Source organism: Cervus canadensis, chromosome 4 (genome assembly GCF_019320065.1).
Source record: "Cervus canadensis isolate Bull #8, Minnesota chromosome 4, ASM1932006v1, whole genome shotgun sequence".
NCBI classification, from domain to species: Eukaryota; Metazoa; Chordata; class Mammalia; order Artiodactyla; family Cervidae; genus Cervus; species Cervus canadensis.
Genome location: NC_057389.1, coordinates 92425802 through 92450919, shown reverse-complemented (window position 1 = coordinate 92450919; position 25118 = coordinate 92425802). Strand labels below are relative to the sequence as shown.

Below are 25118 nucleotides of genomic sequence, written 5' to 3'. Positions count from 1 at the left end.
TTGTGTCCTCTAAAAATTCATAGGTTGAATATTCAATCCCTAGTGTGATAATATTTGGAGGTGGGGCCTTTGGGAAGTAAATAGGTCATGAGGGTGGGGGCCTCATAAATAGGATTAGTGTCCTTATAAGAAGAAGAAACTAGACATGCTGAGTTAAGTAAGTCTGACATCCCTTATATATGGAATCTGAAAATAAATGATACAAATAAACTTACTTGCAAAACAGAAAGAGACGCACAGAGTTAGAGAACCAACTTATGGTTGCCCCAGGGGAAGGACGGGGGAAGGGATAGTTAGGGACTTTGGGATGGACGTGTACACTCTGCTATATTTAAAATGAATAACCAACAAGGACCGACTGTACAGCACAGGGAACTCTGCTCAATGTTATGTGACAGCCTGGATGGGAGGGGAGTTTGGGGGAGAATGGATACACGCATATGTATGACTGAGTCATATGAGTCATACATATGGTTTACCTTCATGGTTTACCTGAAACTATCACAACATTGTTAATTGGCTATACCCCAATACAAAATAAAAAGAAAGGAAACTTTTTTAAGAAAAAGTCCTTTTCTTTTTAAAGAAAGGGGACTGTATCTCTCTCAGTCTGTCTCTCTCTCTGTCTCCTCCCTCTCTCCTTTGTTGTTGTTCAGTCGCTAAGTCACGTTCAACTTTTTGTGACCCTGTGGACTGTAGCATGCCAGGCTTCCCTGTCCTTCACTATCTCCCAGAATTTGCTCAGATTCATGTCCATTGAGTCAGTGATGCCATCCAACAATCTCATCCTCTGCCGACCCCTTCTCCTTTTGCCTTCAATCTTTCCCAGCATCAGGGCTGTTTCCTCCGCTATGTGAGGACAAAGACAGAAAATGTTCATCTACAAACCAGGAAGAAAGCCTTCACAGAATCCAACCATGCTGGCGCTCTGATCTCAGATTTTTGGCCTCCAAAACAAATTTCTATGTTTAAAACATCCAGCCTAAGACATTTTTATTCTAGCAACCCAAAACTGACTTCAACTTAACTGATACATCTGGCCTCCTGTAATGTGTTCATTACTTGATGCCCAAGGCACACTGCTCTGTCTTGGCTATGAGCCTTTGAATTTCTTTGAACTCCCAGGAATTTCTGCTCCAACAGGCTGAGTTCTGCTCCGAGTTTTGGTGCCTTGAGTTAATTCCCAAACCTGTTTATAGCAGTTACCCTTGCCAGTGGACTCATGTGATTTAATGAAAGCTTATGAAAACTGATGAAATGCAGAAAGGGAAAAGAAAGATATCTCTAAAATCAAAGTTACATGGAAAAGACAAGAATTCCCTGGCAATTCAGTGGTTAAGACAAAAAGCTTTCACTGCCCAGGGCCTGGGTTCAATTCCTGGTCTGGGAACTAAGATCCTGCAAACTGCAGAGCTCAACCAAAAAAAAAAAAAAAGAGAGAGAGAGAGATGGAAAAGACTTAATATAAAGGAAAGCAATTAAAAAAAAATCACTGTCAAATTAGGCATGAGCAAGATAACTATAGGGCTTCCCAGGTGGCGCTAGTAGTAGAGAACTCTTCCACCAATGCAGTCGACATAAGAGAGGCGGGTTCCGAACTTTGTGGGAGAATGTGAGGGTGGGATATTTCAAAAGAACAGCATGTATACTATCTATGGTGAAACAGATCACCAGCCCAGGTGGGATGCATGAGACAAGTGCTCCGGCCTGGTGCACTGGGAAGACCCAGAGGAATCGGGTGGAGAGGGAGGTGGGAGGGGGGATCGGGATTGGGAATACATGTAAATCCATGGCTGATTCATATCAATGTATGACAAAACCCACTGGAAAAAAAAAAAAAAAAAAAAAAAAAAAAAAAAAAAAAAAAAGAGAGGCGGGTTCCATCCCTGGGTCTGGGAGATCCCCTAGATAAGGGCATGGCAACCCACTCCAGCATTCTTGCCTGGAGAATCCCATGGACAGAGACTAGCGGGCCACAGTCCATGGGATTGAAACAAGTCAGACACAACTGAAGCACACACAAACGCAAGATAACTGTGCCAGAACAGGACGCCAAAAGTATGGAACTCGAGGATTCTGTGCTCGGATTTCTTCTAAATGTCTTTGATTTTTCTGCTCTGCTTTATGTAAACAAAAACTACAAATTGTCAGTGATGTAATACGGGTGTGGCTTAGGCAGAAAGACATGTCTTACCAATAGCCTCATCCATCAAAACATTGGCAGCCAAATGTACATTTTTACATAAATACATTCTAAGTTATAATTAATTCAAGATATGTAAGCTGCATGTTTTTTATGATTCTCCTCCTTACTGACTTTCTGTTTGAGCCAACCTCAATCATACCAGTAAGAAGGGTCCTACAGATTTATTATCACCAAAATCATCAACATTATTATAATCAAATTGATGAGGTAGCTACCGCTGGTATCTTCTTTTTGCAACTGAGAAAATGGCTCAATAGACTTGTTCAAGTTCATTTAGCAGGTATTAAGGGGTGACTTACTCAAGGTCACTTAGCAGGTGAGGAGTGACTTACCCAAGGCCACTTAGCAGATAAGGTTGGGTATTTGAGCCTAAGTTTGATGCCAAAGCCCACATCTTACTTTCAGTGCCCCATGAGGTGGCCAGTTCACACCCCCAGGCCACAGCCTAGAACCCTAGATGTTAATCAGTCTCTAAACCCTACCCTTGCCCACCACCCGCCTCCTAGCATCTGACCTTAGGGCCTGGACGTCCTGGATAACCTGGGAGACCCGGCACTCCAAGCTTGCCCTGCAGAGAGATTGTAGGGAAAAAGTCAGAGGTTGCAATTTTGGGGGTCAGTAGGGGAAGGGCAGAATGGCTGGGGCATGGTGGCAGAGGGAGGAAGGTGGGATCCAGGGAAACATGGGTTCAATTCCTGGTCCCTGCCTGCTAGGGGCATGTCCTTGGACAGCTCACTCAACCATTCCAAATCTCAGTTTACTTGTCTGTAGAATGGGGATAAAAAATGTCTATTGCCTGTAGTGGTTACAGGGATATAAATAAGATAGTGTGGGTGGCATTGCTCTATCATCCTGAGCTGCAGAAGTGAAGAAGTGGAGAGCTTCCTAAAGTTGGAGATAAAAGAACAGAAGGCTGAAGGCAAAGGGCCAAGGAACATCTTGACTGCAGGAAGCTGGGGAAAGACTAGAGGGGTGTGACCAGGTCCACTCACCTTCTCCCCAGCTGAGCCTGGGGGCCCCTCCTCACCAGCCAGCCCCTCCTGCCCCTTTAGCCCTTCAGGACCATCCTCTCCCCGAGGACCTGGGGGTCCGGGTTGCCCCTGGAACAGAAAGGAGAAACCCTGATATCAGTCCTTCTTTGTCACCCCTGCCCCCTGTCTTTGCCCCAGTTCGCCTCCTCCCTGTTTTTTCCCAAGTCCCCCAGATTCACCAGACCGCTCCTCTGGAGATCATCTTACCCGATCTCCTTTAAGCCCCGCATCACCCTTGAAGCCTGGGAAACCATCCTCTCCCTGGGTGGAAGACAGTACAGAGATCAGAAGTCAAGGCTTTCACGAAAGGGCAGAGTCAGAGCCCCATTATTAGGGTTCCCCTCTCCCAAAGAATCCCCTTTTTTCTCACCCTCTCTCCTTTCTCCCCCTGGAAGCCCCGGTTGCCAGAGTTTCCCTGAAAAGAAAGAAACTCTCAGTCCCCACGCTGCCCCCACTTAAGAAGGGCCCTGAACTCAGTCCTCTGCCTGAAACAGCCAGGACAATCCCAAGAGGATGCAGGACTAGAGGGAGGGGGTAGGGAGCAGCCCCAGAGAAAATTATCTTGCCCCAACGTCTACTAGAATGGTGTGCATGAGATTGCCTTTCCCCCGCCCCTTCTCACTGGCAGCCTCCCAAGGTCATCTGTGTGGGGGTGTGAAGGGAAGGCCAAATTTCCAAGTAATTGATTTCCATCTCCTAGGGACACTGTGTCCACAGTTCCTTCTGGCAGGAGAAAAAGGATGAACATTCCAGAACCCAGCTTCACTCTAAAGGCGAAGGAATGTTTCGCATTGTGCTGGATACAGTGCGACTCTGTGCCTGGCAACAAGGGGAGTCTGTGCTTGGCTACAGCGAGACTGCTCAACGCAAGCCCAGATGCTGCTCACACTGAATTCTTGGCTTGGGCCTTAAGAAAAGCTGCACTTGGCTACAGCGTAACTGAGCTCTGTGAGGTAAATGAAATTGTACTTGGATACACTATAACTGTGTTTTGACAATAGCGTGACTGTTTCCAGCCACAGGGAGACACACTATAATGGAACTCAGTGACTACAATGAAGTTATACTTGGATACAATGTAACTATGTGTTTTGACAATATCAGGACTGTCTCTAGCCACAGGGCAATTCATTGACCACAGTGTAACCGAATTTGACCGAAATTGTTTTCTGACCGTGGCTATCATGTAACTAGACTCAGCCGAAACATAGCCTTCAACTCTGTGTAGAAAACCATGCCTGACTTTTGATGGAACTCTGCTTGGACACCCACAGGACTTCGTGGCCAGCTACAACATAACTACACCTCCTCGGTTATAAGGTAACTAAGCTTGTCTATAATGCAAAAATGTGAGGAGCTGGCTTTTGGCTACAACCAAACTCCGTTCTTAGACTACAGGTAATGGATACCTGTACTTGGCTACAAGGTAACTGGACTTAGCTACCACACAGATTTTAATGACAGTGTCCCCACAGCTGGTCAACAGTGACTCTCTATTCAGTACAGCTGTCAACTAGTCCTAGCATTTCTAGGCTTGTAGATTGTATGGCTCTTGGCTTGAGTTTTTGTTGCTTTTGTTTGTTTTAATTAATTTATTTTTAATTGAAGGATGCATGCTTTACAATGTTGTGTTGGTTTCTGCCATATATCACCGTGAATCAGCCATGGGTATACAAATGTCCCCTGCCTCTTAAACTTCCCTCCCACCTCCCACCCCTTGCCACCCCTCTAGGTTGGCACAGAGCACTGATTTAAGCTCTCCGCATCAAACAGCACATTCCCACTGGCTATCTATTTGAGCTTTTAAAACAACCCTCTGCTTGATTATAACGTGTTGACCTGGGGATGTGATGTGGGCACTTAACAGTGAAATGGGTTCAGCTCGTTGTTCTCAACTACAAAGTGACAACTATGCTGTAATGTTACCCTTTGGCAGTTCAGCTTCAAAGTAGCACACACCCTACTTCATAGGGTCAGTCCCGCCGCACCTTGCCTGGCAGGCTGATTCCTCTCTCACACGCTTGTAGAAGTGTCTGATGGAGCTGGCTTCCCAACGTCAGTGCTGATGAATCAACCCTAACTGCAGGCCCCAAGCATCACTTACCTTCACACCCCGAGGTCCAGGATAGCCCGGAGGGCCTGCTGACCCTGCTGGACCCTGAGATGGAGATAAGATCAGTGTCAACCTGTTCTTCCCCCTCCATGTTCCCAGCGCCCTCATCCCTCTTCTCATGAGACTCCTGGCCCTGCCTGCCAACCCCCATCCCCAAATCAGCCCCTCTTCAGGTCACTTACCTGGGCCCCTTTCTCTCCTGTTGGGCCCTCATGACCTGGGTGACCCTGGGAGAAAGACATTCTGCGTTGTCAAAGACCTGATTTGCCATCTAAACTCCCAGGCCTCCCCCTTCTCCTTCCTCTTTCTCCCAGAATCTAGTTCTCACCGGAGGGCCTTCAGATCCTGGGAGGCCTGGAATTCCTGGGTTTCCAGGGGGACCCTGAAAGAAGATGAAAAATAGGGAGAGATACAGGGTCTCAGAGCCTGGCATTCCACCAGGAACATCCCTGCTCAGACATGCAGCTACCTCAAGGTTAGAGAAAAAGCCGATCCTACTGGTCAAGCAATCTATTCACAGCAATTCCAAACTTGCTGCATGACCCTGGACAAGCTGCCTCCCCTCTCTGTGCCTCAGAAAGCCTCTGCTTCTGGGAGAATTCAGGCGGGGTATAAAAACAGTGTGAGAGACATGCTGGGATGGGGGACTTTTTCCTTAGAAGCTGCTTCAACCCATAGTTCCACAAAAGAGGGGTGGGTCTACACAGGCATGTGGTGACCCCTCTATGTTGTGCAACCAGTTGATGAATCCAGAGAGGGGATCCTGGCCCAGCTAAGCCAGTCAGACTCTCTGCTGAAATTTTGGGGGAAGCGACACCTTGCCTCATAGAAACTATGATCAGATGGGTTTGGGTAAAGAAACTGTAAGATCCTAAGGAGCTGGGGACTGAAATAGTGACAGAGCAGCACAAGATTGTGTAGAATTAGAAGCTGGAGTGAGAACAGACTCAGACGGTAAAGAATCCACCAGCAATGCGCGAGACATGGGATCGATCTCTGCGTTCGGAAGGTCCCCTGGAGAAGAGAATGGCAAGGCACTCCAGTATTCTTGCCTGGAGAATCTTGTGGCCAGAGGCACCTAGTGGGCTACAGTCCATGGGGTCAGAAAGAATCCGACATGACTGAGCGACTAACATTTTCACTTTTTCAAGATGTATATAGAAACAATCCTGTCTTCCAGGGGAGATGGAAACAGATGTGCAGAAGAACAAAGATGGCACTGCAAGACCCCAGAGAAAGGGATTTCTTGGCCCATGAATCTTGGTAATACTTTCTGGCTTCTGAGAGATTCCCCGTGTTTGATAATATCCTCTTGTACTCTAAACTTTGTGAAGGTCTATTTCTCACCATCAGCCCTTCTCCAACAATAACACTTGGTTACTCTGAGCTTGTTTAGGGAATGTTGCAATTGATCATTATCCATGGCCCCTTACAAAAGGAGCCCAATGGGAAGTTTTTGCTGCAGGCAGAGTTGAAGGAAGAAGACAGGATGGGGGAGGAGGGCTGTCACTCACCTTCTCCCCAGGAGTGCCAATGGGTCCCTGGGGGCCGGGAATTCCCTGGAGATATTTTAAAAGAGAGAGGGGGAAAGCATTAGAAAGAGACAGTGAGTGCAGAAGTTGGAGAAGCTAGGAATGGTCTGTGACCTTCATGGACCACCACCACCACCCCCCTTATTGGAAAAATAGCTCAAACCTGGGACCCAGGATTTCCCTGCTGTCCTGGGGGGCCTGGTTCTCCTGGAGGACCCTGGGGAGAAAGTGAGGATTCTGTGAAGCTGGAAGGGTTGTGGTGTTGAGGTGTCAGTGATGTTGAAATGAGAGAAGGGGTCATGGGAGCGGGCAAGGATATGGGAGGTCATAGGGTCAGAGTGTCTGAAAGCATTAGGGGGACTTCCCTGGTGGTACAGTGGATGGGAACCCACCAACTAATGCAGGGGGGCATGGGTTCAATCCCTGGTCCAGGAGGATTCCACATGCCGTGGGGCAACTGAGTCCATGCACCACAAGTATTAAGCCCGAACCCTAGAGCCCACGAGCTGCCAACTACTGAAGCCCACGTGTCTAGAGCCTGTGCTTCGCAACAGGAGAAGCCACCGCAATGAGAAGCCCGCACACCACAGTGAAGAGTAGCCCCGGCTTGCCACATCTAGAGAAAGCCTGTGCCCAGCAATGATAACCCAGCACAAACAAAAATTTAATCAATTCATTAATTTAAAAGAAAGCATCAGGTGGGGCTTCCCTGGTGGCTCAGTGGTAAAGAATCCATCTGCCAATGCAGGAGACACAGGTTGGATCCCTGATTTGGGAAGATCCCACATGGCAAGGAGCATCTAAGCCCACGCACCACGGCTATAGAGCCTGCGCTCTAAGAGCCCGGGAGCCGTAACTACGGAGTCCACGTGCTGCATCTACTGCAGCCCACGCGCCTGGAGCCCGTCCGGGCTCTGCAACAAGACAAGCCACCTCAATGAGAAGTCTGTGCACCTCAACTAGAGAGTAACCCCCACGTGCCGCAACTAGAAAAAAGCCCATGCAGCAACAAAGACTGAGTGCAGCCAAAAATCAAGAAAGAAAGAAAGCATCAGGTGTCGGAACACGTACCACATTTCCTTTGGCACCTGGAGCACCATCACTTCCAATCACACCCTGGGGGAGGAAAGGGTGTGAGACCAGGGCAGGCACACGTGGTCTCAGCCTGCGTCTCAGCCTGTGTCTGAGACGCTGAGAGGCTCAGGAGGAACAGTGAGTGGGCAGAGAAGCCAGGCAGCAAGGAATGGACACGCAGAGGAGATAAAGGTGAGGCAAGGACAAACAGGGATGTAGAAATACAACGACGTTCTCACCGGGCGTCCCAGGGGTCCGGGGGAGCCTCTAGGGCCAATCAGTCCTCGGGGGCCCTGCAAGGAAGTGGGAACTAATGTTAATCCAACATCCCTGCTCTGAGGCCAGAGGAGCCCTGCCTCCCTCCTCTGTGTCGGACAAGCAATCCAGGAGTCCCTCATACTCACCGGCTCCCCCGCCTGGCCAGTGGGCCCCGGAGGTCCCTCTGCTCCCTGTGGGGAAACAGCATCACTTGGGGAGGCAGGGGTATAACCTTCAGAGAATCACCTTCCCTCATCTGGGCAGCCCCTTCCAGGGCATCCCAGAGTCAGAACTTGCGGCAGAGTCCAGCCAACTGGGTGTATGTGATTTGAAATTCAGGCGACTCCAGTCCTGGACCTGCAGTCCTGGGCCTCACCTCTGAACTCTAGTTGTTGTTTAGTCTCTAAGTCAAGTCTGACTATTTTGTGACCCCACGGTCTCCAGGCTCCTCTGTCCATGGGATTTCCCAGGCAAGAATACTGGAGTGGGTTGCCATTTCCTCCTCCAGGGGATGTTCCCAACCCAGGGATGGAACCCATGTCTCCTGCACTGGCAGGTGGATTCTTTACCACTGAGCCAAAGGGGAAGCCCAGTAACTCTAGTACTAACCCCCAACTCTCCATCTGTCTTTTTGAGGCCCTGATGGGACCTCCTGACTCTTCAGTGCAGATCTTCACCCCTCACCCAGTCTCCTGAATGCTCTATTTCCCTCATTCTGGCTTTCTGGCTTCCAAACCCCCTAACTTGCTTCCAAACTTACCTTCTGCCCATCCTCTCCCGGGGGACCAGGTTTCCCCACATAACCAAAGTCACCCTGCAGTGGGGAACACAGAGGGCCATTCAGAGTCAAAAGATGGGGGTAGAGACCAGTCCCCAAGGAAGGGAGATGGGGTGTGAGGGGGGAGCACTCAGACACAGGGATGGAGGCTCTGATATTGAGGATGAGTATTGGGGGGGGAGGGGGGCTTGGATGTGGGGGAGGGGCCTCACACACACTCACCCTTTGGCCCTTCTCACCAGGCAGCCCTGGCAGGCCATCAAAGCCCCGATCGCCCTGCACAAAGAGACACCATCTGAGCCTTGAATCCTCTACCCCGACAGTCCCTCCGAGTCCCAGTCCTGGCCACATCACCTACCTTAGGTCCCGTGGCGCCTGGGAGGCCCCGAGCCCCCTCTGCTCCAGGGCGGCCCTGTGGGGGAGGTGACATGGTCAAGATATCTACTGCCATGTACAGAGTACCTTCCTCACGCAGCCCCCTGTGCTGGGGTTTCTCTATGTACTAACTGAACCTCTCAAGTATATCTCAAACCCATCCATTAGTCTTTATCCCTAGTGCCCTTTCTCTAGTCCAAGTTACCAGCATCACAAAAATTCCATCTTCAGGGAATTCCCTGGCAGTCCAGTGGTTGGGGCTCCATGCTTCCACTGCAGGGGGCAAGGGTTCCATCTCCGGCTGGGGAACTAAGATCCCACATACCGCATGGCCAAAAAATAAAATGTTAAAAAAAAAAAAAAAAGAGGACTTCCTTTTTGGTCCAGTGGTTGAGAATTGATCCCGGGTCCAGGAAGATCCAACATGCCACAGTGCAACTAAGCCTGTGTACCAGAACTACGGAGCCTGAGCTCTAGAGCCCATGAGCTACAACCACTGAAGCCCGTGGGCCCGAGAGCCTGTGCTCCGCAACGAGAGACGCCACCACAACGAGAAGCTTGTGCACCACAGCTAGAGAGTAGCCCCCGCTCACCGCAACTGGAGAAAGCCCTCCACAGCAACGACGACTCAGTGCAGTCAGAAAAATTACAAATAATTAATGTTTTAAAAAGAGAAGAAAGAGTATGCTTTAAAAAAAAAAAAAAGCCCCCATCTTCAGTCTCCATTAATCTTCTTGCTGTATGTTCCCCATGAAACGTTAGTACTGTCTGGGATTATCATTTCCCCCAATGGGCCAGTCTTGCCTTTTGCACGTGCTGTCCTTCGTTTGGAATGCCCTTCCTCTCCTGTTTCCCTGGTTATCCCTTAAATCTCAGCTCAAGCATCATTCCTCAGCTGGTCCTCCCTGACTCTGTGACCTGACCAGCTTCCTTTGTCACCCTTGATGGCAACAGCAGTCCATAATCCTCAGTGGACCGCCACTGCCTGTCCTCAGTGTTCTGATCCCAACAATGACACCAGCAGACCCTGAGCACAGAGCCGAGGCTCGTGTTGGGTGCTGAGAGATGGCTAAGGGATGACCTGAAGACCTACGAATCACTCACCATCTTTCCCTCTCGGCCAGGGGGTCCATGAGGTCCCTGAAGCCCTCGGGGACCCTAGAAGAAAAAGAGAAGGAGGCAGAAAAAGAATAATAAAGAGTCAGGACTTGGTTTAAGTCATTCCCTGCTGTGTTCAGTCACTAAGTCGTGTCTGACTCTTTGCAACCCCAAGGACTGCAGCACGCCAGGCTTTCTTGTCCTTCTGAATTTTACTCAAACTCATGTCCATCAAGTTTGTGATGCTATCCAACCATCTCATCCTCTGTTGCCCCTTTCTCCTCCTGCCTTCAATCTTTCCCAACATCAGTATCTTTCCTAATGAGCTGGCTCTTCGAATTAGGTGGCCAAGTTATTGGAGCTTCAGCTTCAGGATCAGTCCTTCGAACAAATATTCAGGGTTGACTTCCTTTAGGATTGACTAGTTTGATCTCCTTGCTGTCCAAGGGACTCTCCAGCCCCACAATTTCAAACATCAAAAAGGCGGTAATTCCAAGTGTATCACCAGCCCTTTAGCCATTTTCCCCAACTGGCACTTTATCCTGTGGCCGCGGGAGAAGACCCTTCCCATCCACCCTGCCCCTCACCCCACCAATCTCACCTGTGGCCCCATTTCCCCCATCTCTCCTTTCAGACCTGGATACCCAGGGAGACCCTTGGAGGAAGAAAGATAGGGTGATGTACTTAGAGGGAGTTTTAGTTAGAGTCATCTCCACAGGTGTGTCCCCTCTGCCATGCAGCCTCCTTACTCACCACGGGGCCTGGGCGTCCAGTGAGCCCCACCGGGCCAGGAGGGCCTTTCATAGACAGCTGGAGAGACAGAGGGGAACAGAGCCTCAGGTCTTCCACACCCCCACAAAATCATCGTCAAGAGTTAAATATCCACCTTCCCCTGACTGTTCACTGTCTCCCATCTTTGTCATGCTCCCAATGCCCTCCCATTACCTCCTGACATGCGTGCTCAGCAGCATGCTCCCTCATGGCCAGTAGCCCACCAGGCTCCTCTCTCCACGGAATTCTCCAGGTAAGAATACCTGAGTGGGTTGCAATTCCCTTCTCCAAGGGATCTTTCTGACCCAGGGATCAAACCCACATCTCCCAAATTACAGGCAAATTCTTTACCGCTGAGCCAATGGGGAAGCCCCGCCCCCCAACAGTCCTTGGATTATCCTCCCCTCACCTGAGCCTGTTGCAGGACTGCCTGAGCCTGGGCCTGCTGGAAGGATACTGGGGGTCCTTTGTGAGAGCCTCTTGCAAACTGGAACTAGAGGGCAACTAGTAGTGAGGGTAACTTCTACAAGAGGTGCCCACATCCTGGGTCAGGACTCCACTCCCCAAGGCTGTGCCAGCCTGTCTCCCTCTTACCGGTATCATGATCACAGTGCCTGGGAGACCCCGGATCCCATCGATGCCAGGGATGCCTGGGAGGCCAGCAGGGCCCTGAGAGAGGAAGAGAAACACAGAGGGATGGAGATAGAGAGATGGAGCAAAAGATAGGGGAAGGAGGGGACAGAGAGAAATAGAGTGGAAGAGAGGCAGCGAGACAGAGGGTGAAGGCAGAGAGATGGAGAGAGAGGCAGGGAGAGAAGACACAGAAGACAAGACAAACAGAAATGGAAGGAGGGAGGGAGAAAGTGATGAAAAGTGAAAGAGAGAGAAACAGAAAGGAGAAGGGTGAAAGAGAGATGAGGAAACAGATACAGAGAGAAAGAGATGGGAAACACTCAAGGATAGAGTCAGAAGGAGAAAAGCAGGGGACAGCCCCACCCCCAGGATGGCAGAGGAGCCAGATGGCAATTCGCAAATGTGGAGAAAGATGAGCAGGAGGGGTCAGGGCCAGCCCCAAGGTGATGTCCCCAGCCCCAGCCATGCTCCCAGCTTCAGTTCCACAGCTTGAAATCTCCCTTCCCCCGAAAGTTACATGCCAGAGAGACTCTCTTACCGGTAGACCACGGTCTCCAGGGAATCCTGGGGGACCAGGAGGGCCTGAGGGGCCAACCACCCCCTGTTGTGGACAGAGGAACAGAGGTCATGAGAAGTGCAGTCTGAGCCAAGCAGACTTGTGGCCCACCACTGACCTCGGCCCCGTGTTGACCTTCCTACCCCATCACTGAGCCACTCCTGGCCCCTCAATGCTATGCTGACCCATAAAAAGCTCCAACTTTACCTCTCAATCCCCTTTTTTATTCATCTTTTCAGCCTCAAATATCTAACAGTCTTTGAACAATCTGGCAACATTACACTCCAGCTCCCCACCCCGGGAGATCAAACACCCCAACTGGAAGTAAAAGACAAGAAGAGGGGAATGCAGTCATGACTCACGCGGGGTCCGGGGGCTCCTGGGGGTCCTTCAAACTGCTGTCCCTGGGGGAGAAAGGAGTGTGACCCCCATTCTTGCCCATACCCCTGCAACTCTGCCAGCCCCAGACCCCTTACCTGTTCGACCACAGCCGGTTCTCCTTTTTCTCCTTTTTCTCCTTTTTCCCCAGCACCCTGGGGCAAGGGGTGGAAAGAAAAGAGATGAGCCTGGAACTCAGACACAGAACTCTCAGCTAACTGACTTCACACCAAACACACACACATACACGCATGCATGCATCCATGCATGCGTCCATGCATGCAGAGTCCATTCTCTGAGCTGCCTCTGTTGTTCTTTCTTCAACCAATATGTTTCAAGCAGCTCAGCTTCCAATTTTGAGCTGACCGTGCTGTAGCAAGGTGAAGACCATGAACTCTGGGGCATGCTGTGGGATCTTAATCCTGGAACTGCCCCTCACTTATTCAACTTACTCAACTTCTGCAGACTTATTCAACTCCTACAGACTCACCTGCAAAGTTCATGGGTCAAAGCCTACTCTATACATCCCATGGGAGGATGAAGAAGTTAAAACAATGCTTAGCACATCACAAGCACTCAGGGTAAGATGGTTAGGATTATTCACCTTCTTCCCTGTCCAACATCAAGGCTAGAACCTAGATGCCTTCCCTATCTGCAGTATTTTTCTAGACAATCTCCTCCAATCCCTGGACTATAGATAGAATCTCTCTGCTAATGAGTTCTAAGTCTTTATCTCCAGTCTAGACCATCCCTTGAGCTCCAGAATTTTCTAACCAATCACTTGCACTGACAACTGAACAAGGATTGCCAATTTGTCATTGTTGCTTAATCACTCAGTCAAGTATGACTCTCTGGGTTCTTTACCACTGAACCACCAGGCAAGCCCAGTTGCCAATTTAGCACATCCAAAATAAGATCATTGACACTTTCCACCTGCTTCTCCTTCAGGCTTCCCCATCTTACTCAGTGGGGCACCATGCATCTACCCAGTCATCTTAGCATCTTTCTTCACCTTCAGCAGCAAGAGCAAACTCGGGCACGGTTCAAATCAGTCCACTTGTCTCTATCCACCCCCCCCTGCCCCGCCATGACCACCACTCTCATCCAGGTTACCACTTCCTATTTTGCATGTGTGTGTGTATTAATCGCTCAGACATGTCCTACTCTTTGCGATCCCGTGGACTGTAGCGGGCCAGGCTCTTCTCTCCGTGGGATTCTCCTTTTGCATAGACCACTAGTTTCCCTGCTGCCCTTCTGGCTCCCCCTACAGTCCATAGGCTATTCAGCACCAGAGAGAGCTTTGAAAACTCATGTTCCCTCTCCAGGGGCTTCTCATCATGCCTAGACTAAAAGCCAAATGAATCACCCTACCCACAGAGCCATTCATTAGCACAATGCCTGTCACATTAGCACAGTATCTGTAGATAAATATTTGTCAACTGCACTGCGGTGGTGGGAAGGCATTCTAGGCAAGATCAAAGAAAGCCAAAAAGAGAATGTGGCCATGTATGGCTCCAGGAAGGAGTCCCTGCACCTAAGCCACCCAGACTTACAGGAAAGATCTGGAACTCAGTATCCCATGACTGTTCTGCTGCCCGGAAGTGGGGGCCCATGGTGGAACCACCTTCTTCTTCATCTTCTCTGGCTAACTCAGTCTCCAGGGTCTCCAGTTCAGTTCCATTGTCAGGGTCCAGGGCCTCCTGAGGACATTGGGACAGACCAAAGTATGCCCCTGACCTCTTCATTGTCTGCCACCACCACCACCCCAGGACCTTCCCTTTGAGCACCGTCCACTTCCCACCAACCTCTAGGATGGTGACATTGCTACCAAAGGTCACAGCTGTGGTGATGACCATAGGCATGGGAGTTGGAGACAGAGTTGGTTCTGGTGACTCTGTCTTGGGGACGTCAGTGAAGGTCTGGAGGAAGGACAGAGAGAGTATCAGGTCTGGGGCCAGGACAATCAAGGTGGAAGGGAGGGCACTTCCCTGGTGGTCCAATGGCTAAGATTCTGCACTCACAATGCAGGGGGCCCAGATTCAATCCCTGGTCAGAGAACTAGACCCCACATGCTGCAACTAAGAAAGATCCCACGTGCCCCAGCTAGGACAGTGAAAGTGTTAGTCACTCAACTGTGTCCGACTCTTTGCGATCCCATGGACTGCAGCCCATCAGGCTCCCCTGTCCATGGGATTCTCCAGGCAAGAACACTGGAGTGGGTTGACATTTCCTTCTCCAGGGGGACTTCCCAACCCAGGGATCAAACTCGGGTCTCCCACATTCTGGACATATTCTTTACCATCTGAGCCATCAGGGAAGCCTAAGACAAGGCACGTGAACAAATAAATAAATAATTTTTAAGGTGAAAAGGGAAGATACTTTTAAAAAAAGAAAGGCAAAAGAGAGGTGAAGGAAGAGACAGACCCTGTCTCCCAGAGCACTCAGTCCAGGGAGGGGGACAGAGGTGGGTTCTCAGAAAACATCAGAGGGGTATAGGGCACCCGCAGGCCTGTGGAGGCCAAGGTGTGCTGGCTGGATGAGGACAGCCAGCAGGGGGAGCCCTCGTATGTGGAGGACAGACGGGGCTGGCCAAAGCCCAGTGGTCAAGGTCAATGTCCAGCACTCAGGGCCAGACTCCCGGAAGCCTAGCTCATGTGTCCGCTCCCAAGGCAGAACTCAGCGGTCAGCCAGCCAGCCTGCAGTCAGAGGGGGAGTTTGAGCTCCTGCTGGCCCAGACAGCTGCAATGGAAATGGGTCAGGGTGCACAGCGGGTGGTGGGGGCCCAGGTGAAGGGCTGACGCTGAGGAAGGGTAGAATAGTCCTGGCATCTCTGTTCTAGGCTGAAGTGCTAATCTCTTTCTCCACACTGATGCTGAGAACAGATGTAATGCCATCGGTGACCCTCCAAACAAGGACCCCAACAAAGGGCACCCACCAGGGACACCTACACAGTGGCCCTGCCAACTGATGACCACCATCGATGGCCCCCAATTGTTCCCACAGTCATGACCCATTGCATGCATGCGTGCTAAGTCGCTTCAGTTGTATCCGACTCTTTCTGACCCCATGGGCTATAGCCTGCCAGGCTCCCCTGTCCATGGGGTCCTCCAAGCAAGAATACTGGAGCAGGTTGCCATTTCTTCCTCCAGGGGATCTTCCCAACCCAGGGATCAAATCTGTGTCTCCTGCATTGGTAGGTGGATTCTTTACCACTAGCTCCATCTGGGAAGCCCAATTTAGTGACCCTCCAATTAATAATCTGTGATCAGTGACCCCCATTAAGAATCCTAATCAATGACTAACCAAAACACCTCCTAATAATCTGTATCATTGATCTTCCACTAGGTATTCCTATAACCAGTCACCCATCACTGGCCCCCCAATTAATGACGTCCATTAATGACCCCAACCAGTTACTCTTTCAGTGTCCTCCCCAACCAATGACCCCCCACAAGAAGTACTAACCAGTGACCCCCTAAACAATGAATCCTCCTAACCAGTGATCTTCCAACAACAAATACCCACAAGTGAACTCAACTAGTGCTCTCCAACCAATGACCCCCCCCCCAGACAGTAATTTCATTAACCAATGACCCATCAATGACTTCCCAAATAATTACCCATCAGGGACTCCCAAATTAATTATGTCATCCGTGATCCCCCCAAAATCACTCCCCAACTAGTGATTCTAACTGGTGACCCCACTAGTGCTTTCTAATCAATGGTCTCCCACTGGTGACTTCCCCAATTAGTGATCCTCAGCAATGACACTCCCCCCCCATTAGCTCTAAACTAGTGACACCATAACACCAACAGTGGCCTCCATCAATGGCTTCCAAGAGTGACCTCCAACTAGAAACCCCCAAACATCAACCTTAATAAATATCTCCTTACAGTAACCCATCTCAACCAGTAATCTCTATCAGGGAATCCAAATGGTGTGCCCCTAATTGCTATTGTTGCTGTTCAGTCATCAAGTCATGTCCAACTCTTTGAAACCCCGTGGATGTTAGAAGACCAGGCAACTTCACCCACCATTATATCCTGGAGTTTGCTCAAATTCATGTCCATTGAGTCAGTGATGATATCTAACCATCTCATCCTCTGCCATCCCCTTCTCCTTTTGCCTTCAGTCAGTCTTTTCCACCATTAGGGTCTTTTCCAATGAGTCCCCCCAGTGAGTGACCCTTCATTGAATAACCCCAACCAGTCCAACACCAAACAATGATGCACCAACAAACCCGTCGTTGAACCCAGCTAGTGGCTCTTCTTAAACAGTAGCCCTCACAAGAACCCCCTAATAATAACGTACTCATCTGGGTGTGCCCCCTCCCTCCAGCACCCCCACCCCCAGAACTGGAGGTTGGGAGGAAGACATGGGAAAGCTCCTAAGACAGGATCAACCTCCCCAACCGTGATTGGTCAGCTGAGGGAAGTCAAAGGTCAGGGACTGGAGACCAGAGCGGGGAACCCTGGATGAGGCATAAGGGATCAGTGGGGATCAGAGGCCAGAAGCAGGGCAGTCAAAGAGCAGACCCCTTACCTGGTTCTCCAGGGAGCCAGGAGGTGGACTCACAGCCAAAGTTTCCTTGTTCTTCTTCTTCCTGCCCTTTCCCTTACGACCTCGCCCTTTTTTCTTCCCTTTTCCTTTCCCCTTCCGCCTAGGGGGAGGGGTTTCTGGCTCTCCCTGAGGGACCTGGGGAGAGGATTCCAATCAGATCCAGGGTCCCTGAGTGGAGGCTCCATCACTCAGATCACCGGAGGTCATGCTGGCACATGGTCCATTGGTCCTGTGTTTTAAAGCCAGGGAACTGGGGTCGAGGTCAATATATGATCTGGGGCCAAAGGTCAGTTATGTGACTGGAGGCCAAAGTCATTCATGCCTAGGAATGGTTTGAGGGCAAGGGTCACTGAGCCCCATGGACAGGGCTCAGAATTCACTTATTCCTGAGACCTGGAGCCAGGGCTATCTAAGCCAGTGACCTCAGGACAAGCCCCATACTCACCGTGGTGACTGCTGGATCCAGGTCATCACAGCCAGGAAGGTATCGCTCACATGCCTGGAAGGCAGCCTGGGGATCTGGGCTTATCACCAGCTCCTGAACATCTCCCTGGGGAGAGAGTGGGGGTTGGCAAAGGGGTCCACAGGCTGACTCCAATCCCCACTCCAAGCATCAGGGTCTCGTGTTTTTCCACTCAAATCACCACTACCAAGTATAAGGAAGGGATAGCCCCACCACAGCCCCAGAAATCCCTCTGCACCCCAAAACTGAGAGCAGGAAGATTCTATCAGGGTGATGCCAAACCACAAGCCATACCCCACAATGTCTGTCCCATCAGAGGCACATTTGTTCCTTTCTTCTCAGGCACATGGTGAGACCTACTGTGTGTCAGGCACCCTTCAAGTTACCAGGGATAAGAAGGGAAACAAAAACTTTCCTAGTGGTCTAGTGGCTAAAAATCTGCCAATGCAGGGGACATGGGTTCAATCCCTAGTCCAAGAAGATGCAATATGCTGCAGTGAAACTAAACCCATGCATCACAACTACTAAAGCCCACGTGCCCTGGAGCCCATGTTCCCCAACAAGAAAAGCCACCACAAGGAAAAGCCCATGGGCTGCAACTGGAGAGTAGCCACAGCAGCAACGAAGACCCAGCAGAGCTATAAAAATAGACAATTTTTTTTTTTAGAAAAAGAAGAAGACCAGATGATGAGTTCCGTGGATTTTTATGACACACATAACAATCACTTCGTTGAAAACACATCTGTCACAGAGCCTCAGGACACCGTGTCTTGCTGGCAACACGCACCATCACAACCACCAGCATGGTCACACATCACAATCTTATCCTCCCACCATAAGCCCAGTATGTGTGTGCATGCTAAGTCACTTCAGTCATGTCCAACTCTTTGTGACCCCATGGACTATAGCCCGATAAGCTCTTCTGTCCATGGGATTCTCCAAGCAAAGATACTGGAGTGGGTTGCCATTTCCTCCTCCAGGGGATCTTCTCAACCCAGGGGTCAAACCCACATTTCCTTTGTCTCCTGCATTGCCCGGCAGGTTCTTTACTACTGTGCCATCTGGGAAGCCTAAGCCTAGTATGCACCATCTCAAATGATGGATTCGTTGTTTTACAGTCTCACAGACACACACCAAAGATGCACTGCGACGCGAGGGGCTTCCTTCTCTCAGCTTCCTGGTGCTGAATTGAAGCTGGATAGTTCCCTTCTCTTATCTCTTCGTCAGATTCAGGCTGCAGACAAACCTCCCTTCAGCCCTCTGCCTCAGTTTCCCCATCACTGAAGTGAAGTGAAGTGAAAGTCACTCAGTCGTGTCTGACTCTTTGCGATCCCATGCACTATACAGTCCATGGAATTCTCCAGGCCAGAATACTGGAGTGGGTAGCCTTTCCCTTCTCCAGGGGATCTTCCCCACCCAGGGATCGAACCCAGGTCTCCCACATTGCAGGCGGATTCTTTACCAGCTGAGTCACAAGGAAAGCCCAAGGATACTGGAGTGAGTAGCCTATCCCCTCTCCAGCGGTTCTTCCTGACCCAGGAATCAAACCGGGGTCTCCTCAATTGCAGGCGGATTCTTTACCAACTGAGCTATGAGGGAAGCCCAATCCCTGAAAGGCTACCTCAAAAGTCTCCTCTCCAAGGTCCTGGGTCCCCAGCACAGTGAGTCCCGCTGTGCTGATGAATCGAGGTCCCTGAGCCAATATGGGGAGCTGAGGTTCACAATCAGCCACCAGGGTCACCATCCCACCGTCCACACTGACTGCCACACGATGCCACCTGCAAGCGCACAGTCTCAGTGGGCGGGTGCTCCTCACCCCCCCTCCCGGGACCCCCCACCCTCCCCATATTCACCTGCCGTCCGTGAGGTTGACCTGCTGGGGGAGGGGGCTGAAGGAATCACCTAGGAGGTCCAGAGCTGGCCCCAAGGCCAAGCCCAGCTGCCGGATGCCGCCCTCATCGTAGACCGACAGAAGGACAGAACGGTTGGCTGGCTGGCCCCGCAGAGTGATTAGGATGGAGAAGTTCTCAGGAAAGTGCCCGTCTGGGAGGGCAGAGGGGAGGAGGCAGTTCATGCTGTGACCCCAGCTCCCAGGATGACCCACAGCCCCTCTGGCCCTGACTCACCTTGGAAGAGCTCCTGCGTGGGGACACCAAGGGTGCTGGTCTTGCCCACCCGGAATGCTCGGTCACCCTCCGGGACCCTCTGGGGGCAGAGGCCGGGTCCCTCAGGGATCCCAGCCTGGCCCCCCCGCACGCCCAGCGCTTTCAGCACATCCACCGAATCTGCTAGAGAAAGAAGGCAGGGTGCGGGGCGGTCAGAACAAGCCCAGGACCCTGTGTGAGCAGCTCCAGTTTGGAGGACTCCGCACCCCCAACGGTGTTTATGGGTCAGGGGGAAGGAGCCGGCCTGGGACCCATGGTCCCCTCACCCCTGCACAGCTGTTCCGGCCTCATCAGCCTGTTGACTCCTGTTTTTTTCCCTTGGTTTTTGGTGAGAAGAGGAAAAAAAGCTGACCTAGTTCTGGGATGAATCAAAGCTTCCTGGCCTGAGCCCCAGAGCCAGGCAGTCCCCCTCTCCACACTCCCCCGCACCAGGTCCCTGGGGCTGCTTCCCAGGCCTGAAGCCCCCTTGCCAGGGGAAACCCGCTTCGAGAGGAGGGGCTCCTTCTGTATGTTCTTCCCACCGCTTCCCTTGGCTCTGCTCCCTCTGACCTCCTCCCTCTGACCACGCTCATCCATGACTTCCTCTGACAACCTTCACCCATGACCTCCTCCCTCTGGCCACCATCACCCACGAGCTCCTCCCTCTGACCACCTTCTCCTATGTCCTTCTCCCTCTGACCACCACCTCTCCTGGCTTCTTCCTCTGACCACCATCACCCGGGACTTCCTCTCTTTGACCACTGCCACTTTGGATCTCTTCCCTCTGACCACACTTTATCTGATCCCCACTGATTTCTGGCCATGCCCTCTGACCTTTCTCTGCCTGACCCTGACCATCTCCTTCTGACTACCCCCGACCTCTTTGCTCTGCCTATCCCAGTCTGTTCCAACACGTGACCTCCCCATTTTATCACCCTCTCTGACCTTCTCTCCTCTGACCACCTCTCCCTGATAACCTCCTGACTTCCTCCTTCTGACCCTCTCCCTCTCATCCCAGCAAAGGAAGAGATTGGTCCAATCAGATCCTAACCCAGGCTGTCCTGCCAGCCCCACCCGGCGCAGCCTGGCCAGTGCTAAGTAGAACCACATGGCTTGGGCAAGGGTGGGCGGGGTCCTCCCCTGGGCCCAAAGCCCCTGCCTGATCCCCCTCCCCTCAGCAGAATGCCCCACTGACCCCCTGACCCAGCCTCTTGGCAGGAGCCAGATTCTGCTGAATCTGCCATGACCTCACCCCGGGGGCGGCTCGGCTGAGCTCACCACTGGGGAGCCAGGATGAGGGGCCAGACTTGGGGGAGATCAGGGCTCAGATGTGGGCTTCCCATCCCCGCTCCTCCTGGGTCAGATCCTGCATTCACCAGACTCTGCAGAGCCCTGTTCCAACCTCGGCTCTCTCGCCCCAAACTTCTGCTAGTTTCCCTTCTCTCCCCCTCCCGGCCTTCTCCCCATCCCACTCTCTGTGTCCAGCCCTGAATCAGTCCCTCTCCCTCTCTCTTTCGCTAACTCATGCTCTCTCTCACTCTCTAGCTCTCTCTGTCTCTGTCTCTTGGTACTTCCCTGGTTCTCACATCTGTTTTTCTCTGGCCTCTCTCTATCTCTGTGTGTGGATTACTCTCCCTATCTCTCTCCTCTCTCTCTCTCTCTCTCTGCCCCCATACCCACTCCCCCCAACTCTGCTGTTTCCAGCAGCCCCAACTTTAATTGCCTGAATTGCCTGTTCTGTGGCTAGGCTGTCATTAAGAGGTATTTGGGTTACAGCCCCCTGGGGCTAAGATCTGGACTCCCAGGCTCTTCTGACCACAAGGGTCACTCCTGGGTGGAATGATCAACCCAGCTGCCCTCTCTCCAGACCGAAGCCCCAGGGAGGGCTGAGATCCATGATTCCACCAATGTGGCTCTCCCAGCCTCTCCTTTCACCCAGACTCAGAAGGATCTCCCCTCGACCAACTGCTCAATCACGTTTTAAACGTCTTCCCCGTCATCTAACCCAAATGTCTCCTCCTTCAATCTGTGTTCCTTCTGTCACGGCCTTTCAGAAACTAACTACCCTTTCTTTTCATGGCTGGCTTGCTGACAAGGAAATACACAAGCGGCATTGAGTTCTGCCTGCAGGACCAGGAGCTGGGGGTCTGTCAAGCACCCAGCTTGCCCTTCTCCCCACAGACTCTCCCGGGTGCTTGTGAGGACCCCAGGGAGAGGCTGGTGGGGTCTAGGATGTGGAGGGAGGCAGGCAGCGATCAGGCTGGGACATGGCTGGGACCCCTCAGATGTGTAGGGGAGCTTAGATATGAATGTGCAAATGTGTATACGTGCTATAGTGTATGTGGGTGAGACTGTGCAAGCATGTGTATGACTCTGTATGGTCCAGGGACTAGCTGACCGTGCGCTTTGTGATATGTCTATGAGAGTATTTGGCCTATGATGGAGTGTTTAGGTGCAGCTCTTTGACTTGTTCTGGGGTCCCAGCAGTGAGTCAGAGATTCTGCAGGTGATTCAGGGAAATCTGTGATTGTCATAGCTCAAACTCCAGCGAGATGCAGGCGTGGGGTTATCTGTGAGACTGAAGCCAAGTCAGCGAGTGGGTGACTGGTCGGGAACACTTTGCTGCTTTGTGTGGATGCCAGCGGAAGAACGTGTGAGCGTTTGAAAGCGTAGGCGGGTGACAAAAGCTGTTGCCGTGTGCGGACGGCTGATGGGGTTGCCTGGGCGTGGGTACCAGGTGTTTAACATTCTTGGTGTCCCCAGGGCCTTATATTCGGAATGCGTGCCTGAGATCGCACGACTGTGTGGATGTGTGAGCGTGGGAATGGGGCATAGGCTAATTTGGGATTATCCGCGTGAGCAGGGATCTCTCCGAACTGCTGAGAAAGTTAGAAAGTTGGAGGGGCCAGGGTGCTCGGGTCGGGGGTGGGCTGCGTTAGTGGAGGATTACCGGTAGGGCCTGACTTGGGGTATCTTAGACCAGGGAAGCCCCCTCAATCACACTTGAAGAACCACGACCTTCCCAAAGCCCGGGGAGCCCCCGACCCAGAACCCTGAGGGGCGGGGCGTGGCGTCCTGCCAGAACCGCACAGCTGGGCGTGCGTCAGCGCTGACTCATCCGTCCGGCGGCCCCCGGGACCCCCTGGGGGGGCCCTGAGAAATTCCTCGGGAAAAACACCCGAGGCTTGCTCAGCTTAGGAAAGCAACTTCCACTCCCCCCACCACCCGGCCCGCACTCCGCCCCTCCCTTCCCTGAGCCCCGCCCCGTCTCGCCCCTCCCCAGGGCCCTCCCGAGGCCCTGTCCATGGTGCTGATCCCGGCTCTGGGGAGCGCGGGGTGGGGGAGGGGGCAGGGATGGGGGGAAAAGGAGGTGGGCGCGCGCTAACTGGGGTCAAAAGAGGAAGAGGAAGAATACGGTGAAGCCGTTTGGGGAGCCGCCAAGGGAGCTCTGAATCCCAGGTCAACCCTCTCCCCTACAAGTCCCCACCCACCATCCCCCTTAGAATGATCCTCATGGGCAGTTATTTACCTATTTACCCCCCAAGTCACAACCACAGCCCTCATAGGGTCACCCAGAGACACAATCACACGCATAACACGCGCGGTTATTCTTAAAATCAGCCCCACACACAGACACACACTCGCAATACAATTCAATCACAGACTCGCCCAGGGATCATCCCATCACCCATATCCACACAATCGTCAACTCCCACTTCGAGCACACACATAATTTCACCCTAAATGCCCCCAAGCTCATTGCTGCTCACGCACACATACCTATAAATTGCATGCATTCCCTTGCACGCACCACGAAACAGGGTCACAGGTTTCCATGCCCCCCCAAACTGTCACACCCGCAAACCGCCCAAACACTCGCGCCCCACGCAACGCGCACACCCACCCACCCCCATTCCCCACTCCGCGGCGGCTTTGGGAGCCTCGCTGGACCCTGCACTCCAAGTCCTATTTCCCCTTTCCCGGCTCACCGGCCTGCATCCGGGGCAGAAGCTGCAGAGAAGCCAGGAGCAGGCAGAGGCCGGCCCGCGGCTGGCCCGGGCCCCGGCGACTCCCCATCCCGGCGGGGCCCACACTCAAGGCGGGGGACCAGCCCGGGCGGCTGTAGGGCGCGGCGTCTCCTCCGGCTTGGTGCAGTCCCTCCGCGGCCGACTCCACTCGGGATCCGCAGGAGACTGCCCGAGACCCCGCCCTGGCCTCGCCCTGCGCTCCAGCGCCCGGCCAGGCGGAGCTCAAGGGAGGGGGGGCAGCTGACAGCTGGTGTGGGGAATTGGGAAAGTTTGTGCTGAGCGCTGATTGGCCGGCAAAGGGTGGAGCCCTGGGCCGGGAGCTGGGCCCTTTTTGCCCCACCTCACAGTAGCGGAGAGTGAAAGAGCCGGCTTAAAACTAAATATTATTTAAAAAACTAAGATCATGGCACTTGGCCCTATGACTGCAGCCATGAAATCAGAAGACGACTGCTTCTTGGCAGGAAGGCAATGACAAACCTAGACAGTGTGGTGAAAAAGAGACGTTACTCTGCCGACAAAGGTCCGTATAGTCAAGTCTGTGGTCTTCCCAGTGGTCAGGTACAGTTGTGATAGTGGATGGTAAAGAAAGCAGGGTGCCAAAGAATTGATGCCTTTGAAATGTGGTGCTGGAGAAGACTCCTGAAACTCCCTTGGACAACAAGGAGATCAAACCCGTCAATCTTAGGGAAATCAACCCTGAATACTCGTTGGAAGGACTGATGCTGAAACTGAAGCTCCAGGATTTGGGTCATCTGATGTGAAAAGCCGACTCATTGGAAAAGTCCCCGATACTGGGGAAGATTGAGGGCAGAAGGAGAAGAGGGCATCAGAGGATGAGATGTCGGAATGGCATCACCGATGCAATGGACATGAACTTGGGCAAACTTCAGGAGATGGTGAGGGACAGGGAGGCCTGGTGGACTGCAGTCCATGGGGTCCCAAAGAGTCATACACAACTGTCCGACTGAACAATAACAGTAGCAGAGTAGGGTCACTCCCACCCAGCCTTAAATTCCGGGGTCCCAGACTTTTTCTCCAAACAGACTTTGTCAAATATCTTAGTCCCTTTCAAACCTGCAGCCTCCAACTAGGGCCTGAAAATAGAGGGTAGAGCTTTAT

General features: G+C 52.1%; 1 protein-coding gene across 2 annotated transcripts in view; it reads right to left on the bottom strand.

The window, feature by feature from the left end:
* The window catches only part of COL5A3 (collagen type V alpha 3 chain), a 44513-nt gene extending 20149 nt beyond the window's left edge, over positions 1-24364 (bottom strand). Inside the window, exons 1-31 of one of the 2 annotated variants that reach the window (XM_043466721.1) lie at positions 23961-24364; positions 19954-20115; positions 19681-19870; positions 19449-19605; positions 17810-17914; positions 17347-17499; positions 14609-14722; positions 14357-14503; positions 12902-12958; positions 12788-12829; positions 12408-12470; positions 11831-11905; positions 11646-11729; positions 11219-11275; positions 11067-11120; positions 10472-10525; positions 9351-9404; positions 9215-9268; positions 8975-9028; positions 8361-8405; positions 8196-8249; positions 7954-7998; positions 7046-7099; positions 6865-6909; positions 5679-5732; positions 5533-5577; positions 5342-5395; positions 3608-3652; positions 3445-3498; positions 3199-3306; positions 2721-2774 (exon numbers count right to left, since the gene is read on the bottom strand). In XM_043466721.1, coding sequence (XP_043322656.1) covers positions 2721-2774; positions 3199-3306; positions 3445-3498; positions 3608-3652; positions 5342-5395; positions 5533-5577; positions 5679-5732; positions 6865-6909; positions 7046-7099; positions 7954-7998; positions 8196-8249; positions 8361-8405; positions 8975-9028; positions 9215-9268; positions 9351-9404; positions 10472-10525; positions 11067-11120; positions 11219-11275; positions 11646-11729; positions 11831-11905; positions 12408-12470; positions 12788-12829; positions 12902-12958; positions 14357-14503; positions 14609-14722; positions 17347-17499; positions 17810-17914; positions 19449-19605; positions 19681-19870; positions 19954-20115; positions 23961-24048 — 2421 coding nt within the window. In that variant the 5' untranslated portion in view covers positions 24049-24364. The remainder of the gene's footprint in view (positions 1-2720; positions 2775-3198; positions 3307-3444; positions 3499-3607; positions 3653-5341; positions 5396-5532; positions 5578-5678; positions 5733-6864; positions 6910-7045; positions 7100-7953; positions 7999-8195; positions 8250-8360; positions 8406-8974; positions 9029-9214; positions 9269-9350; positions 9405-10471; positions 10526-11066; positions 11121-11218; positions 11276-11645; positions 11730-11830; positions 11906-12407; positions 12471-12787; positions 12830-12901; positions 12959-14356; positions 14504-14608; positions 14723-17346; positions 17500-17809; positions 17915-19448; positions 19606-19680; positions 19871-19953; positions 20116-23960) is intronic. The other variant, XM_043466722.1, reaches the window with a different exon arrangement.
* Positions 24365-25118: the final 754 nt, after the last annotated feature.